The sequence below is a fragment of the Garra rufa genome, chromosome 13, assembly GCF_049309525.1.
Source record: "Garra rufa chromosome 13, GarRuf1.0, whole genome shotgun sequence".
In the NCBI taxonomy this organism is placed as follows: Eukaryota; Metazoa; Chordata; class Actinopteri; order Cypriniformes; family Cyprinidae; genus Garra; species Garra rufa.
In genome coordinates this window covers 5,503,955-5,523,748 of record NC_133373.1, presented here as the reverse complement: position 1 = coordinate 5,523,748, position 19,794 = coordinate 5,503,955, and the positions used below count along the sequence as shown (strand labels likewise).

Here is a 19,794-nt window from a genome sequence, read left to right as displayed (position 1 = left end):
GATATTTTGTACATTTCCTACCATAAATATATCAAAACTTAATTTTTGATTAGTAATATGCATTGCTAAGAACTTTTAAAGGCGATTTTCTCAATATTCAGTTTTTTTTGCACCCTCAGATTACAGATTTTCAAATAGCTCTATCTTAGCCAAATATTGTCTGATGTATTGGTCCTATCCACACCATACATCAATGAAAAGCTTATTTGTTAAGCTTACAGATTTAAATTTAAAACAAATTGACCCTCATGGCTGGTTTTGTGGTCCAGGGTCACAAATACATAAATATTGCAACAGGTAGGCTATTACAAAACAACTGTTGCTCTCCTCCACTGCCGTTTCTGTCTTTGTCTTGTCTTTAAATTGACTTTTTACTGATTTCATATTCACAAATGATTTTGATCTTCATTGAGGGCTTCAATTTCTTACCTCTGTGTCAAAATGTGCTGCATTAGTGTGTCAGTAGATAATATACAGGAATGCGTCATTGTGATGCATTAATTAAGAGCTTGAACTGCATATACGTAGTCCATTGAATTCTGTTGAAGTGCCTAGGTTGAAACTAATTAGCACAATAAAAAATGCTGGATGTTTCCCAATAAACCTGCAAAATGAGATGCAGTGTTATGCGTATGATTCATTTGGTGAATAAGCATTACACCACAAGGATTATAATGCTTGATCATCTGCAATAAAGTAATAAAGAATTCACTCTATACACAATTTTATCATGTAACTGCTAAAAAATATTATTGTACAGCAATTTTAACAGCAGTGATGCCACAAGAATTTGAATAATATAATGATATGTGACTGATTTTGTTAACACACAGATAGATTTATACCATTATGACTGATCGTTAATTGTCACAAGATGTCATGAAGATGCAGAGAGACATATGGATAGAAGTTTTGTGGCTGGTTTAGATTATTTACAGCAGTTATCGCACTTATTCTAGTCTAAAACGAATCCCATGAATTTTCACAGAAAACACCTTTTGACAGAAATGGTTCAAAAAGGAAACAGGTTGAGAGACCCGTACAACAGATCAATAAAGAAGCTCAGTTAAATTGGAGCATATTCCTTTGAGGGAAGAGGTCAAAATCACCAAAACAAGAAAACTGACAAGCGGACGTAATTAATTTCAGACCTGTACAAGCAAACCTCACAAGGATTACAGCTGTCAAGGTTCCCAGATTGATTTCACTGGCAATTTTGTGAATTGCAAAAAAAAACTCAATTTAGACAGGTAACGTAGATGTCGTCATTAGATATGAGATTTACCAAAGAATGACCAATGGAGACTTTGCAATCATTTTCTCTTTGCATGGAATGACATAAACATGCAAACTTCACTGTACTTGCAACACTATTATTGGTGGAAAATGTGTAATCATGATTTCTGCATGACTTGCAGGTGCTCCGGTGCTCTTGACTCCATCCTCAATAGAGCATGAGCAGTTACTAACCCAGGTATGTAATGATTTACTGCCAATACTTATGAGTTCTTTCATTTCTAACGTAAACAAACCACTTATACTGCCTTCAATTAGATACAGATTTCCTCAGAGACAAAAGTTCAGTATATATGACTTATCCCATATTTGTTCAGTTGCAATATCAGTTAACTTTACCCTCAAGGGGGATGATTACTTCTCTGCTTTGTTTACATGTGCTAAATGTGTACATGAGCAATTACATGGGTAAACCCCTAAATCTACAGGCTGGGATATGAAAGTTTAATGCATGTTTATGGCCATGGGGTGAAATGAACAAAGCAACACATAAATGACATGTGATTCATTTTGAGTATCTTCATTTTTGCAAGCATCAAAATATAACTGCATTTGTGTCTTTTGTTGTAGATAACTGATCTGTGCTCGTTCTACCTCTCTGCAGACCCATCCTTTAGAGTGAGTACTGCTGCCTTGTTGCCATTTGCAGTACAGCAACTGAACTATGAGAGAGTAAATGATGGTATAAATGTAAAATAGAAATTTAAAAAAAGCTTTTTTGCCAAATCCAGGTCATTTACCATAGAAATATTATGTTTTTTAATGTTTATGACTGTCATACCACCAGCTGTGGTCCTATCTCCTTTAAACTTTGCATGCTTGTTTAGAATCACCTGTTGCATGTACTCAAAAGGTTTTGTGAAGTTTTGAGTTTTCCTTTAGGCTTTATAAGATTTTGCGTGAATTTGGACCCCCTTTTCTAAATGAGCCTGTTATAGCTTCCCAAAGGGTAAATTTCTACTTTTTTGGATAATTATTGACCTAGAGAGTTCAGAGAATTGGACTGCAGTGCTTTTTCCAGATTGAGCGAAAAACCTAGGACTAGTTCACAAAACTGATTTGATTCATATAATATGAATATCAGGAGTATGTGCGAAAAACAGTGCTGATTTTGTACGTTTGCCCGCTGACAATGAAATGATCAGTCTATAATTTTAATGGTAGGTTAATTTGAACAGTGAGAGACAGAATAACAACAAATAAATCCAGAAAAATGCATTTAAAAAAAGTTATCAATTGATTTGCATTTTAATGAGTGAAATAAGTATTTGACCCCTTCGCAAAAAAATTGACTCAGCACTTGGTGGCAAAACCCTTGTTGGCAATCACAGAGGTCAGACATTTCTTGTAGTTGGCCACCAGCTTTGCACACATCTCAGGAGGGATTTGGTCCCACTCTTCTTTGCAGATCCTCTCCAAGTCATTAAAGTTTTGAGGCTGATGTTTGGCAACTAAAACCTTTAGCTTTCTTCAGAGGTTTTCTATGGGGTTAAGGTCTGGAGTCTGGCTAGGCCACTCCAGTACCTTAACGTGCTTCCTATTGAGCCACTCCTTTGTTGCCTTGGTTGTGTTTTGAGTCATTGTCATGCTGGAATACCCATCAACGGCCCTGAGCTGAGGCTGAGGGAAGAAGGTTCTCACCCAAGATTTGACAGTACATGGCCCTGTCTATCGTCCCTTTAATGTGGTGCAGTTGTCCTGTCCCCGTAGGAGAAAAACACCCCCAAAGCGTAATGTTCCCATATCCTTGTTTGACGGTGGGGATGGTGTTCTTGGGGTTATAGGCAGCAATTCCTCCTCTTCCAAGCATGGCGAGTTGAGTCCAGTGTTGTTTTTGACAACCATCTTAGATTTAGTCTTAGTCTTAGTCTTTTGGACTAAAATGGTTATTAGTTTTAGTCAAATTTTAGTCACTTCTATATGTGATAGTTTTAGTCCAATTTTAGTCGGCGAAAAGTCAAGAAGGTTTTAGTCTAGTTTTAGTCGACGAAAAGTCAAAAAGGTTTTAGTCTAGTTTTAGTCAAAAAAAGGGGGAAAAGTAGTCTTTTAAGAAATTAATGTAGGTCAGTAAGTATTTTGCTGTTGGGTAGTGTCACTTATAAGTTCTGAAAATAGCAGATCTATAGTTCAACACAATGTGAGCTTCCGGATTGACTATTTTTACCAATAATTACAATAATGAAGGAATGTTTTAAAACATAAAAGACAAACAAGGATGGAATGCTAAAACGGCTTGCCATAGTAGTATGGCAAAGAGTATTTAATGCTAAAACGGCTTGCCATAGCGGCAGATATTTTTCGGTTTTAATTGGCATGCACAATAAGCAGAAATGTCATGCATTTTAAACGCCTGACGGACCACCCACTAACATTTTCGTCTATTCTCGTCTCGTCAACGAAAACTCACACACGTCTCGTCATGTTTTAGTCATCAACGAGCCAATTTTATCTTGTCAACGTCTCGTTATCGTCATGGAAAAAAGTGGATGGAAAAACAACACTGGTTGAGTCATGTTCCATTAAGATATTTTGTAAATTATCAAAACTTAATTAGTTTAAGGTGATTTTCTCAATATTTTGACTTTTTAACACCCTCAGATTCCAGATTTTCAAATAGCTATCCTAACAAACCTTACATCAATGGATAATTTATTCATTTTATAATTCAGCAGATTATATATATATATATAAATCTCAATTTGAACAAATTTAACCTAATGACTGGGTTTTGTGGTCCAGGGTCACATATAGCATAATGCCGATTTATAAGCATTTTTCCCCCAAGGCTGGTCATTTTTGACCAGGAACAGCGATTTTGCCTTTTAAGCACAGTTCATGGTTTAAACTGTCCATAATCTATTTACGTTTTTCTTTTAACCATTGCCAGACATCTGATGTCCTGGAGGACCTGTGTTTCCTAATGCTGGGATCACTTCAAAAATCGCAGGTGAATATTATTCATGCCCGCATGTAATCAGCACACAAGATTTCACAAAAATTCAACACATCGCTGCCAACCTATGCATATATGTTTATTAAATAGTTGTGCTACAATTTGATAATGCCTTGAGTTCAAGGGTTAGTTCATCCAAAAATGAAAATTTTGTCATTAATTACTCACCCTCACCTCAGTAAAATTAAGATATTTTTGATGAAATCCAAGAGCTTTCTAACCTTGCATGTTCAAGGCCCAGAAAAGAAGGACAGTGATAAAATAGTCCATGTGACATCAGTGGTTTAACCGTAATATTATGAAGCTATTATAATACTTTTTGTACACAAATAAAAACATAAATAATGACTTTATTCAACAATTTCTTCTCTGTCAGTCTTTGACGCAGAAAATAAATTGTTAAATAAAGTCATTATTATTATTATTTTTTTTTTCATGCACAAAAAACTTTTATCTTCATAAAATTACGATTGAAACATTGATGTCACATGCACTATTTAACAACTATTTTTACTACCTTTCTGGGCCTTGAATGTAGTAGTTGTGTTGCTGTCTATGCAGGGTCAGAAAGCACCTGGAATTCATTAAAAATAAATTCATTTGTGTTCTGAAGATGAACAAAGGGTTTGAAATGACATGAATTTGAGTAATTAATGACAGAATTTTCATTTTTGTGAGAACTATCTCTATAAGAGTCAATTTGTAGCATGTTTCAATCCATCCCACAGCATAAAATATGCAAAAAAAGTTCTGTCCGGGTCTAGTTATCACTAGTAATGTATAAATGAATGAAAAGACAATTAGCTTTGATTTTTAATCTTTTGCTTTTTGTACATACAGGAGGTCAGAATAAAGTCAGAATTGCAAGATAAAAACACAATTCTCACTATTTTCTCAGAACTGTGTGATATAAAACTCACAATTGTGAGAAATAAAGTCAGAATTGCGAAATAAAAAAAAAATTCTGAATGGCTAGTTTATATCACACGTTTGCAAGAAATTAAGTCTGTGAGATATGAACTTGCAATTGCGAGTTAAAAAGACTGATATGTTCTCAGAATTGCGAGTTCTGTCTGTGTCTAGTTATCACTAGTAATGTATAAATGACTAAAAAGACAACTAACTTTGATTTTTAATCTTTTGCTTTTTGTACATACAGGAGGTCACGGCTCGAGAGACCAGCAAAAGGGTGAGTATGTGACATTTGCAGTTATAATTAGAGGCAGTCTCTTCAGAGACATTCAGTGCAATGCCAATTCAATGACACCATAACATCGGGATCCTTTTATCTTTGTCTGTTCATGTATGTTTGATTGTAATTGTTTCTGTATATGGATAATGTCTTTTTTTTATGGATTTTATGTATATGAATGTTTTTTAATGTTTTTGTCTGTGTTGATTTTTGGTGTTTGTGTAACTTCTGTGTTTGGGTTTTGTATTTGTGTGTCTGTACATGTACGTATAGTTTTTATTTCATTACACTAAACCGATTGGTGCAGGATTGTCAGACGGAACGGTAGGTTTCCTCAAGAGTTGTTTAGTGTCTGTTGCTTTCAGCACTCAGCCACTGTTGCTACGCTGCACTGTCTTCAAAAAACACACTCAGCTGCATATTGTAATTAGAGATATAATACTCAGGCATTCAATAAAGGTTAGGTGGATGAAATTCCCTTTTGGGGCAAGGTGGAGAATCAAAATGTAATATCTTAGTCACAGTCCCAGGAAACTGTATCTAAAGTATAACGTACAGTAAATTAAAATAAATAAATAAATAAATAAAATATAATAATGATACAAATTACTATGTATATATAGATAATTGGCAGATTATCATCTTACTACAGTTCATAAAACTCTTTAGTTCCCATTGCATGCATGTAACATTTAATGATTCCTCCTTGACAGCATCCACACTTAGGAAAAGAAAATTACATATATATTTTTTTTCTAAATATCTTATATTTTATAATTTGCACTAGATTTTTTATTGACATTTTTGTCAATTAATTTAAGATTTTTTGAAGAACTAGAAGAACACCTAAATTCATCTTAACATTCAATTTTTCAATCGTAATTTACATGTTATTTTGTGTTGATGTCGTCAGAGGAACTACTCAGTGTCTTTACCTATTCAACTGTCCATTTCTTTCATGTTCAGCACACTTCTTGTTCAAATGTGCATCATACAGAGATTTATGAATGACCTTATATTTAGATGCCAGTTTTGCATAGAAGCCCATTTCCACCACTGCATACAAAAATGTTATTGTTCTGACTTTTTTTCTCAGTATTGCGTGATACAAACTCGCAATTCTTACTTTTTTCTCAGAATTGTCAGATGTAAAATCATAATTGCCAGTTATAAAGTCAGAATTGCAAGATAAAAGCTTTCAGAATTTTTTTCTCAGAATTGTGAGTTTTTATCACAATTCTGAGAAAAAAATTCTGAATCGCTAGTTTATATCCAAACGGCAAGAAATAAAGTCAGAATTACGAGACAAAAGCGTGTATTCCTGACTTTTTTTCACAAATGCGAGTTTGTATCTTATAATTCTGACTTAATAACTCAATTCTCAATTCTGATAAAAAATCTGATCTGCTAGTTTATATTATACAATTGCAAGAAATAAAATCAGAATTGCAAGACAAAACCTAATATTTCTGACTTTTTTTCTGAGTTTGTATCTTGCAATTCTGACTTTTTTTCCCTCAGAATTGTGAGATATAAACTCACAATTGCAAATTATAAAGAAAAAAACGACTGATTTTGTTCTAAGAATTGCAAGCTAATAACTTGCGATTCTAACTTTATAACATGCAATTGCAAGTTTATATCACACAATTCTGAGAAAAAAAATTGGGAATCTCTAGTTTATATCACACAATTGCAAGAAATAAAGTCAGAATTGCGAGATTTTGAGAAACTCATATTTCTGACTTTTTTCGCAGTTGCAAGTTTATATCTCTCAATTCTGAGGAAAAAAAGTCTCAATTGTGAAGAAGAAACTTGCATTTGCGAATTATAAAGAAAAAAGACTTTATATCACAATTCTGAGAAAAAAGTCAGACTTTATGTTACTTCTGAGAAATAAAATTCTGAATCACTAGTTTATATCAGACAACTGCAAGAAATAAAGTCAGAATTGTAAGTTTGTATCTCAAAAAAAAAGTTATCTTTTTTTCATTTTTTATTCAGTGGTGAAAACAGGCTTCCATAGGTTTGTGATCAAATATGCAGCCAGATGTACTGCATATTTGGAACTAATTATAATATAATGCTTTTAAACACTCATATGTTCACATATTGCATGTTGTCATGTGCTCAGGCATGGCTTGTATGCGATTGTGTATTTACTAAACATCAATGCACTGTGTGTGCAAAATGAACACTGAGCCGCACTGAGGACAGATATACGTGTGAGAAAAAGTGTTAAATGAATCCTCTCTGCGACCCCCCTGGCCAAGCCCCAGGAACAGATGTTCATGGTTTTCATATCTCTCCATGTCTGTCTTCATGATATCTCTCTATATATGTGTATGTGTCAGTCTACTGTGTTGCACCCTCTTCTGGAGCTCATACCCCAGCTTGCCAGAAGAAGAAGCAGGAGAATGAAATTAAATGTATGTATCCTGCATGCTTACCTTCATTCAGACTACATTAGCGCTGTGAGTACGACACCCTGAGAGCCAATAAAAATACTGCTAAAGCAATATTTAGTTTGGGTAAGTGCCAAGAAACTAAATACTGTGACTAGGGTTGGTTTTCAGAAGTCAAGTTTAGGATATTTAGCTGCACTAAATAGAAAAAAATAATGTAATAGACCAATTTGAAGTAGACATTGCAGATAGTACATTTGAAGCTGTGTGCGCATTGGTGGCAGAAAAGTGGAGTAAAATAGGTAAAAGCCATGGAATAAGAGAAAAAAAAATATTATTGTGCCTTTGGATGTCAGAATCTGAATGCAAATAATTTTTATAGAATACCGTCATCAAAGATACCATTTGAAGCTAAACGTAGTGTTTTCATGACGCGTCATCAGTCAGCCATATTGGCGGCACTGAACATAAACAGTGCCAATGAACTGAACACAACTGGCATATTTTGCTGATTATTGCTGCTGGAAATGGTCACTTACTGTCATGTTTTGGGCTGTACTTATCAGTCAGACTACATTTAGGGTACTATAGACGGCCAAAAGTTGTTACAAATCAAGGAGAAGAGAGCAAAAAACTGTCTGAGAAACAAAAGGCATTTGTAGTTGCCCAAACTGAACCAGGGTTTCCAGAGCAAGAATCTTTACAACATTCATGTTTGTTCTTATCATTTCCGGTCAGGTCTTTATCACCTATTAACTTTAGTTTGTTAAAGTATTGCACCCTTTCCTGCTTCTCTATATGATTCAGCAGCTTCCACACATTGTTTACATGGTTCAGACAGCAAAAATGAGCAGAACAATGAATTCAGTAGTACATTAACCATGCAATCCATGCTGTTTTTTACATCTGAGTATCTCCAATATGGCCGTGCATCGGGGTAAATGACCAAACCGTGATGTAAGTGAAAATCGTCTATAGGTCTACATAATATTCACATATGCAGTTCATAGGGGACATATTATACAAGCCCTACAGCCACAGCATGAAATACTATTTAAACCTATACCATTTTAGATTTACCTATTTTATCTCACATTTCTTGACTTTTCCGATTTAGTTTTTCGAATTTGATTTAACTCAGCAATATTGAGTTTGTCAATTCTGAGGGGGAAAAAGCCAGAAGTGTGGGATATTAATTCATGATTCTGAGACAAGGGGAATTTTTCTTATCAGAATTGTGAGAATAAAACCTGAATATCATAGGGTTGCCCCTAATAGCCCATTAACCGTTAGAAGAGGATTGGTTGACCAAAACCGTTAGAAGAGGATTGGTTGACCAAAATTGTATTAGTTACAGGAAAGAAAAAATCCACAGGAAGTGGCGAAGTCACGCAGCACTGCAAAAAATGCTTTTCTAGCTTAGATTTTTTGTCTTGTTTCCAGCCAAAATATCTACAAACTCTTAAATCAAGAAGGATTTTCTAGATGAGTAAAAATGATCTTGTTTTCAGAAAAAAAAGTCAAAATTATGTGCATTTTTGCTTGAAACAAGCAAAATAATCTGCCAATGGGGTAAGAAAAATAATCTTGTTTTCTGTTTGAAATAAGATTTTTTTTTCATACCCCAATGGCAGATTATTTTGCTCGTTCTAAGCAAAAACTCACTTAATTTTGACTTGTTTTTTCTGAAAACATGAAATGTTTTTTACTTGTCTAGAAAATCCTTCTTGATTTAAGAATTTATAGATATTTTGGCTGGAAACAAGACAAAAAATCTAAGCTAGAAAAGCATTTTTTGCAATGCTGTGGCGAGCGACAAAGTAAATGCTTCGGAAACGCTGATTTATTTGCACAGGCAACACTACTTCCGGGTTCTCTTTTTGGAATGGAAATACAGACTACTGCCATCTGCAGGTACGCAACGGTGTATCTCCTCACGCATGCGCAGAAAGCACCTTCTAGTTTGTAGTCGGGTGTCGTCAGCTTGGTGTGTTTGAGCTCAGTTTAACTGCCCAGATGCCTACAGACGCGGCCGACCAGAGGCGACAAGATGGTCGGCTTTCGTCGGCGCTAGTTGGTTGGCGTCGGGTTGGCGTGTCCCAGGCTTTAAAAATAAAGGTGCTTCACGATGCCAATGGTTCCATAAAGAACCGTTAACATCTGAAGAACCTTTCTGTTCCACAAAAGGTTCTTTGGGGCAAAAGAAGTTTCTTAAGATTATAAAAATGTAAGAAAGAGATGGATCTTTAAAGAACTTTTGACTGAATGGTTCTTCGTGGAACCAAAAATGGAGTGTATGTGTTAATATAGTACACCTGACAGGACATCCAAATGCTCACCTATCATTCATCAACCTCAAATATGGCTTTTCATCTAAAATATGTAAGTAGAAGTAACTTTACATGGCAGCTCAATCTAACGTTAACCTAGAAAAATGTGCGCTATTGAAGTGTCTGTGCTGAGTGTGGAAGCTGCATGACAGATGGAGGCGCCAGTGCGGTCACTTGCTCTTAAAATACTCTGTCATTTTTTTCCATACCGATAAAAGTAATACATCTTTCGAATCTGAAAAAACACTACATTTATTTGTGTATACTCAGAATAACAACAAAGAGGTGTGCTTTTGTAAAATAATGAAAGCAAACAGGATGGACTTTTTGCCATCTCGGTCTCTGTAAACTTAAGCACGAAATTTCGAAACTTGCATACTTGCCTTACAGACATGAAAATATATCTATATAGAGTGAAATGTTTACTTTAAAATGAACAAATTCAAATAGAAAACAAATATTATATAATCTGTATGAAACATGCATACAGACGCATCACTACTGCGGAGATGACGAGTCAGTGTTGCCGATTTCATCTCTTAAGACAAAAACAAAGAAAGTGCTAGTTTATCAAATTATTTGAACAGTAATACAGTCTCCTTATTGTTTTTCCCTGACACATTCATAATTATTATATCTGCCAGTATATCTGCACTGTTGCTTCTTTTGCGTGCGCTTGAGCGCTTATTAGTCAATGTAGGCAAATTAAAGGCTCATTATTATAATTTATATGGTTTATTAATAAACGTGTGACTAATAGTCGACTAATGCCTAAAATGAATGACTACTAGTCGACCAGAAAAATCTTTAGTGGAGGGCAGTCCTAGAATTTTAAATTATAAACTCAAATGTAAGTTTTTTAGTATGTGTCTTCCATTGGCTGCTAATTGAACACTGTTATTTTCTGCCACCATATAGGCTCCGCCCACAAAAAACGCCATTGCTGTTTGCAAACACCAAATTGGTCTATTGAATAGTGCATACACTGAATAAGTATTCTCATGACGTTTCATGAGTTTTCCCTGGTCTTGGAAATTTTATTGCCATTAAAGGGGACGTTCACTTTCAAAACAAAAATGTACAGATAATTTAGTCACCCCCTTGTCATCCAGGATGTTTATGTCTTTCTTTCCTCAGTTGTAAAGAAATTATGTTTATAATTTATGTATGTAAATTATATTTTGAGGAAAACATTTCAGGATTTTTCTCCATATAGTGGACTTCTATGGTGCCCCCGAGTTTGAACTATCAAAATGCAGTTTCAATGCAGCTTCAAAGGGCTCCAAATGATCCCAGACAAAGAAGAAGGGACTTATTTAGTGAAACGATTGGTTATTTTTTAAGAAAATGTTTCCATTTTAATACTTTTTAACCTCAAATGCTTGTCTTGTCTTGACAAGATCAAACACCCTTTACAAAAAATGTAATACACAGAGTTCACGCAGAACTAAACAAGGTGTGCCTTTGAGGTGAAAAACTATAAAAATTGATTTTTTTTTTAGACCGATCGTTTCACTAGGTAAGACCCTTTTTCCTCGGCTGGCATAATTTAGAGCCATTTAAAGCTGCATTGAAGCTGCATTTTGGAACTTCAAGAGAGAGAAAATCCTGAAATGTGTTCCATAAAAATCATAATTTCTTTACAACTGAAGAAAGAAGGATGACAAGGGGGTCAGTACGTTATCTGTACATTTTTGTTCTGAAAGTGAATTTCTCCTTTAAATATTACAGCAAATGTATGTAGCTTTATGCATTTTTGGAGCCCCCTACAGTTATGCAAGTGAATTTCACCATTGTGTCGCTGTCGTAATTACAGTGCATAATTGACCTCAGCCCATTTTTTGTAGAATTTCACACGTACTCCCCAAAAAGAAAGAAAGATAAGCTATCTGCCTTATTAGAGACAAGTGTATCACCAGCATTTCTTTAAAACAGATACTTCAGGATTAAAAAAACATACGTACAGTTGCAAAACAGCATGACTTTAGGCGGACGTTCACGGAGAGTGACTGAAGTGTCTGTTGCTCTCAATCTTGATGAAATGCCATATGCTGCTGTTTGATAATATCTCATCATGACTTCGCTCTAGGGCTTCTTTTCTGACCGTCAGTAATGGTTGATTTAATTAAGTGTTAAGTGTTAATTATTAAAGTACTAAGTGTTAAGTATTATTAAAACTGACAGTATTTATATCTGTGTTTATACACCACATATTTAATAACCTATCTTTCTTTTTCTCTGGTTGGTGCTGGAAATATTGACATTAACATAAGAGTCAGATTATCTTATTCACCAATTTAATATTTAATTACATTACCATTCAAAAATTTGAGCTCAATAAGATTGGCCATATTGGAGATACTCGGATGTAAAAAAAGCATTGATTGCATGGTTAATGCACTACTGAATACGTTGTTCTGCTAATGTAATGCTGTCTAAACCATGGGAAAAACGTGTGAAAGTTGTTAAATCATATAGAGAAGGACTTGGTAAGCAGGCAATATTTTGACAAACTGAGGTTAATAGGTGGTAAAAATACGTACAAGCAGTATTAATTAAGATATTCACTTAATATTTCACCTTTCCTGAGCGGAAATGATAAGAACAAACACAAATGTTGTCAAGATTCTGGAAATCCTAGTTCAGTTTGGCCAACCACAAACGCCTTTTGTTCCTCAGACAGTTTTTTGCACTCGTCTTCTTGATTTGCTATCATTTTTGTCTGTCTATAGTACTCCAAATGTGGTCCGACTGATTAGTACAGGCCAAAACCTGACAATAATTAACTATTTTCAGCAGCAATAATCTGCAAAAATGCAAGTTTCATTTGGTTCAGTGGTATTGTTTACATTCAGTGCTGCCAATATGGACAATTGATGCATTGTAAAAACACTCTATTTGATCAAAAATAAATAAATACAGCAATATTGTGAAATAATATTACAAATTTGAATATATTTTAAAAGGTTATTTATTCTAAATTTTCAGCATCATCACTCCAGTCTTCAGTGTCACATGATCCTTCAAAAATCATTTTAATATGCTGATTTGCTGCCCAAGAAACATTTATTATTATTATGTGTTAAAAATGGTTCTGATGTTTAATATTTTTGTGGAAACCGTGATCTATTTTCTTTCAAAAGAAAGCAATTATTTGAAGTAGAAATGATTTGTAACATTATTAAATGTCTTCAGTATCACTTTTGATCTCTTAAATAAAGAATAAAAGTATTAATACTGTTTTAAATGATAATAAAAATGATAGTTGTAATATATGAATTATTCAGGGTATATTACATAATTTATTACATTTAGATTAAAGGGATAGTTCAGCCAAAAATGATTTTTTTTTATATTTACCTTCATGTCTTTCCAAACCTTCCAAACCCGTAAGACCTTCATTTATCTTGAGAACACAAATTAAGATATTTTTGATAAAATCCGAGAGCTTTCAGACCCTGCATAGACAGCAACCCAAATACTACATTCAAGGCCTAGAAAGGAAGTAAGGACATCATTAAAATAGTCCATGTGACTTCAGTGGTTCGACCATAATGTTATGACGCTATGAGAATACATTTGTGTGCAAAGAAAACAAAAAATTTTTACATTTCTATATTATTTAACTCATGCTTGTGCACATACATGGCTGCACGAGGCTGACATGTGCATGTATGCGTTGGAGTCCATCTAATTCTATGTGCAGGATGTGAAATGGCTCAGCCTTAGTTAGATTAACCGCTCCTGTCCATTTGAGAGGTAATTGTACGCTAAAAGTGTTATTGTGCTATAAGGGTAAAAGACAAAACTGAACACGAGTAAATGATGACTGCCTCACTCTCACACAGGAAATGGTCCTGATGGATTTTGTTGGGTAGATAAAGCTTTTTAACCCCTAACAACACTGCCGTCATCAAACCTTTGATTCATCTGAACAACTCTGATGACTCTGATGAAGCTGTGTACACAAAGTTTGGTAGCAACAACATCAGAAAGTGTTCATCTATAACTGTTCCTTCTGTGCACAGGATGATCTTCAGGGGCCCGGACGGATCCAGAGCAGAGGGTACTTCCTTTATCGGGTAGCTAATCATTTATATAACTATACTGATTATTGTTCAGTGAATTTTGTAGTAGAAAAGCAATGTACAAGGCTGTAACCATCATGGACATTAAGGGAAATAGATTTTTTTTTAAATATATAGATTAGTGATCAGCCAATATGTATTTTTCAAAAGTGTTTAATTATGACTTTTGGTTCCGACATGATATTTACATACTAAGTTGTTTTGCTCATTTTAATTTTAGAGTGTTTTTTTATGTCTATGTAGCTTTCATTTTAGTGCTGTCAAATCGATTAATCGCAATTAATCACATCCAAAATAAGTGTTTAAAAGTTTGTATATTTATATGTGCATTCATGTATATATGTGACCCTGGACCACAAAACCAGTCTTAAGTAGCTTGGAGCAATAGTTAAAAATACATTGGATGGGTCAAAATGATATAGCAAAAATGAAGATATTAGGTAAAGATCATGTTTAATGAAGATATTTTGTTAAATTTCCAACTGTAAATATACCAAAACCTAATTTTTGATTAGTAATATGCAGTAAAGGCAGTTTTCTCAGTATTTAGATTTTTTTGCACCCTCAGATTACAGATTTTCAAATAGTTATATTTTGGCCAAATATTGTCATATGCTAACAAACCATATATCAATGGAAAGCTTATTTTCAGCTTTCAGATGATGTATGAATCTTTTATTTTTTAACAATTTACCCTTATGACTTTTTTTTTGGTCCAGGGTCACATATTTACATACTAAATGATTTTGTTCATTTTAAATTAAGGTGTGTATTTCTGATTTTTTATTTTATTTTTGTGTAGCTTTTAGTGCTGTCAAATTAATTGAATTCGAAATGTAAAGTCAAATGAAATGTAAATATTTCATACATTTTTTTTTATATTTATTAAATTCTTTTTCTTATTAAATATATACAGCACACACAAATGTTTATTTTTGGATGAGATTATTTGACAGCCCTTTTTAATTTATTTGTATAAATAAATAAAAATATTTCTAATTTTCACTTAATTTTTAAAGTTTTGATGATTTACTTAATATTGTAATTTATTTCACCTTTTATTTTAAGTATTTAATTTTATTTTTATTAAAAATGACTTGTACAGTATTTCACATTTCAAATATACACTTTTTTTCTTTTTACTATAAAAGCAAAAAAATTCTCTACAAATATTTTTCTTTGCTCTTTTTTGTAGCCACGAAATGGAAGAAGATCTGATGAGTACGTGTAAAACAATAAAGAACTGAAAAATCAGGTATTTAATTTTCTACAATGGCTTTTCAATGTGTAGAGTCGCACTAAAGCATTAGTTCACTTCCAGAATAAAAATTTCCTGATAATTTTCTCATCCCCTTGTCATCCAAGATGTTCCTGTCTTTCTTTGTTTATTTGAAAAGAAATTGGGGTTTCTAAGAAAAACATTCCAGGATTTTTCTCCATATAGTGGACTTTAATGGTGATCAGTGGGTTGAAGATCCAAACTGGAGTTTCAATGCAGTTTCAAAGGGCTCTGCATGATCCCAGCTAAGGAATAAGAGTCTTATCTAGCGAAACAGTTTCGAAAAAATAAAATATTAAATACTTTTTAACTACAAATGCTCATCTTGCACTATGCATGTCTACAACTTCACATGCAGTTAGTTCTTCATCTGTGTACTCTGGTTCAAAAAGGTAGGGTATGAAAACTCCATCTCATTTTCTCCTCCAACTTCAAAATCATCTGACATCATTGTTTTACCTTTTTTTGTAAAGGGCGCTTGACTTCTGACTACATCATGCATGAACTTTCCAATGTGATTACCTAATATGTGAATTCCAGCTAGTGTAAGATGAGCATTTATGGTTAAAAAGTATATAATTGCTAGATTAACACCCTTATTCCTAAGATGGCATCGTGTCTAGAGTTCTTTGAAGCTGCGTTGAAACTGCAATTTGGACCTTCAACTCATTGATCCCCATTGAAGTCCACTATATGGAAAAACATCCTCATAAAACCTTAATTTCTTTGCGACTGAAGAAAGAAAGACATGAACATCTTGGATGACATAGGGGATGAGTAAATCATTCTTGGAAGTGAACTAATCCTTTATTATTCACAGGGAAACTAACTCTGAAACTGTTTTGATGAACATTTTCAGCAGCACCAGACCCCGTCCCGCAGGTGTGCTGATCCAGAGCCAGTCAACCTTGAAACGTCACGTCAGTCGTTCTAGAAAACACCCCTCTATTGATATGTGATGTTGAATGTACAGACAGAATCCAAATAAAGTCTTTTATCTGTTCGACCGCTCCTGTTTGTGTAACTGTGCCGTGTCTTTTGAATTAAAAGCATTCTAAAATGTTTCTTCATTGTGGCAGTGTGATTTTGACCAAACTGTATGTGTTTTACTGTACAGTATATCACCAAAGAACAAAGAAATAAAACTTTTCCCTCTCCATTTATTTACTGAAAGCACTAGTGCGACTCATTCTCTCTTTCTCTAGATGAATGTGTGTTTTTGTTATCCTGCTATCTACGACGATTAGTCGAAAAGCATTAATCAACCCTCACTTCCGATCACTGCCATTGTAATTGGATTTGTACAGCTCAACAGCATGTTTCATGAACTGCATCCTTTCTGATAAACGTCTCTTTTCGGTCCTTTATCGGTTTAGTAGAATCTTGCTTATGATCTATTGTTCTCATGAATACACATCATGTATTTATTAAGCTGTTGTGAGGATGAACCGGGGCCTAAAATAACTAAATAGGCGACGTCATGGATCGTGACTACATTTCCCTTTGAGAAACTTGCGACAAACTAAGAGTGGGTAGATGAGGAAGATCACTTCAGCGGTTCTAGACAGACACACCTAGAGGGTACGACTCCAAACACATTAGTCCAGTAGTGGGTGTTTTAGAGGGGGCTGGGTGTGAAAAAGGAAGCTTCGGGGTTGTGAAAAGACGTCGAACGCAATCAATCCGAGCGTATGAGAGGAGTACACCAATGAAACACACACTGGACCTGTTAAAACTTATCTAATTTGGGTTGGAAACACAAACATTGCTGGTTTAGTTGTAAATTAAAGTGAGCTATGACCTATTGGAACTGAGATTAATTTTCTCTAGGCCTACTGACACTTTTATTAACTTGAAGAAGGTATACGTTTTTAATAAAAGCATAATTAGTAGGGGTGGGGGGAAAATCGATTGTCTGATGCATCGCGAATTCTCTCTTTAAGATTCTGAATATTTCAGAATCGATTCTGAGCTTGTTTTCCCCTGCATATTGCACGTGCGCGCACGTGTGCGCGCTTGAGACGCGGCGGGCTTTATTGCACAGTATTTGCACTGAGACACGTGCGCATTGCTTGACAGTGTGTGCTTCCACCCGCTGTGTTTTACTTTAGATATGCTTTAATTTATGCCGTTTGGAACGCAATACTAATTGATGCACGAAACTCGCGCACTGATAGACTTTCTCATGCGCTTTGTGTTTGTTCGTCCTAAAGCTTGATTGCGGCTGCGGTTAAATGCAGTTGCATTTGCAAATACTTTTATACGAAATTGATGCACACACAGTCATGTTTTCAGAGCAGGGCAAAACACCTGTTATATCGAAATAGATCTGTGCATTAGTTTGAATGTAGCCACTGTCTATGATCCCATTAATAGGGGGAGAGTGGGGATGGTTGCAACATGGCTTATTTCTTCAAGCAGGAATAAGATACAGTGATGATATTCATACTGCACATGCTTTATTGGACCCTCATACTTACTGGAAGAAATCAGCCATATGTGATCATTCCTTCTAGAAAAAAATCATTTTCATGGCCAAAAAGTATTTTTTTTTTAAGATTAGATTTTTGGTCATAGTGTCTAAGTTGTTTGTGTGACGCACTGTAAAAGCATAACATGTTCAATGATATTGTGTCAAGCTAATATACCAATTTTACCATGGCTATCATTGTTGGGACAGTTGCAACACATTGCAACAACATGCTGTCCCTTACCACAACATTGATTTAAAGCTTGCCATAACATAATTATACATAATTGTACTTTTATAATGATAATAATAATGAACCCTTTTAATAGTTAGTTATCTCTCCTTTTTTGAATAGGTTAAACATCTACTTGTTACTTAAGAATGTTAATAAGCCAATTTACCTTATTATAGACCCTGACTGTGCACAAATAAAATAAAGAAAATGCAAAATGATTTAAGTACATTTTATTTACAGTTGCAGCATTTCACTTTGACTATTCAAGTGTAAATTGTACTTATATTATCATATGTACACATGTTGCAGCAATATGGGTGAGTAGCTGACAGATATGACTTAATTGTGTTAAAATTTCAGCTTTCTAATACAAACAGTCTCTGACAAAGCAAAGGAAATGCAAAAAATGTTGCAACCGTCCGCACTCTCCCCTAATCAAACGGCAGTAATGCACAGGAAAAAAGAAAAACCAATAACTATTGTCTGTAAACTTTTGGATACTTAAAGAACACTTATTTTAAATAAGTACTTGTTTTCAAAAGTAGCCTGCTCAAATAATAAAAAAAAATAAAGTATATTTTGCATTTGGTGAAGTGCCCAAAGTTTCCCACCCCTAATAATTAGCTTAATTTACAAACTTAATACACAAAGAATCATTCTCTCTTTTAACCTGCATTTTTATTTATTTTTTTGCAATATTTGTGGTATTAACTCATACTTGCACAACCAAAATTATGACGAAAACATTTGTAGTGTTTTTTTAAGTTAACAGTACTTGTAAATAAGAATTATGAAATAAAAGGCCGCTTACTTTAACTTTTATGGCTACAATGCTTTCGAATAAACAAGTACACATTTTGATTTGTTGACTACCATACTAAAACACATGTAAAGATGATTACTAGTTAGGCTACTTGAAAAAAGTAATCTGATTACATAACTCTTGCTACTTGTAATGTGTGTAAAATTTAATTTTATACTTTAAAACTTGAAAAAGGCAAACCCAGGCTAGATGAGAAAAAGTCATGCAAAAGTAACATAATGCATTACTGTCCATAAAACGTAACTAAATAATGCAATTAATTACTTTTCGGGAGTAACACAATATTGTAATCCGTTACTTTTAAAAGTAATTTAAGAGTTTATTTTTCAAATAAGTTTTCAAAAATCATGTTTTTTTCATTGTGCATTTCAATTAATCTCAAACTGCAGTAAAACACAATAAAACATGATAACATAATAAAAAAAATATGATTTTTGAGTTATCTGTTGCAAATAAACTCTTCAATTTTCCCCAACACTGCTGCATTTCATTTAAATTTAAACTATAATGCATTTTCATTTAATTGCAATCGTCCGAAAACATTACCTTAATAAGTATTTTTAAAAGTGTGCTAAAATGTACTTCTTTTTTCTAGAAATGAATAATAAATCATAAAAGGTTCAACTATTTAATCTACATTCAGGTGTCCATTGTTTGCCGAACCACACTTCTTAGAAAAAAGGTCCAAAAGCTGTCACTGGGGCGGTACTTTTTCAAAAAGCA

General features: G+C 34.1%; 1 protein-coding gene across 1 annotated transcript in view; it reads left to right on the top strand.

The window, feature by feature from the left end:
* The window catches only part of LOC141283352 (neuromedin-U-like), a 31,255-nt gene extending 14,648 nt beyond the window's left edge, over positions 1–16,607 (top strand). Inside the window, exons 2-10 of the mRNA XM_073816634.1 lie at positions 1,419–1,474; positions 1,867–1,914; positions 4,184–4,243; positions 5,409–5,438; positions 5,715–5,765; positions 7,796–7,870; positions 14,205–14,258; positions 15,460–15,519; positions 16,403–16,607. Of these exons, the coding sequence (XP_073672735.1) occupies positions 1,419–1,474; positions 1,867–1,914; positions 4,184–4,243; positions 5,409–5,438; positions 5,715–5,765; positions 7,796–7,870; positions 14,205–14,258; positions 15,460–15,495 (410 nt within the window). The 3' untranslated portion in view covers positions 15,496–15,519; positions 16,403–16,607. The remainder of the gene's footprint in view (positions 1–1,418; positions 1,475–1,866; positions 1,915–4,183; positions 4,244–5,408; positions 5,439–5,714; positions 5,766–7,795; positions 7,871–14,204; positions 14,259–15,459; positions 15,520–16,402) is intronic.
* Positions 16,608–19,794: the final 3,187 nt, after the last annotated feature.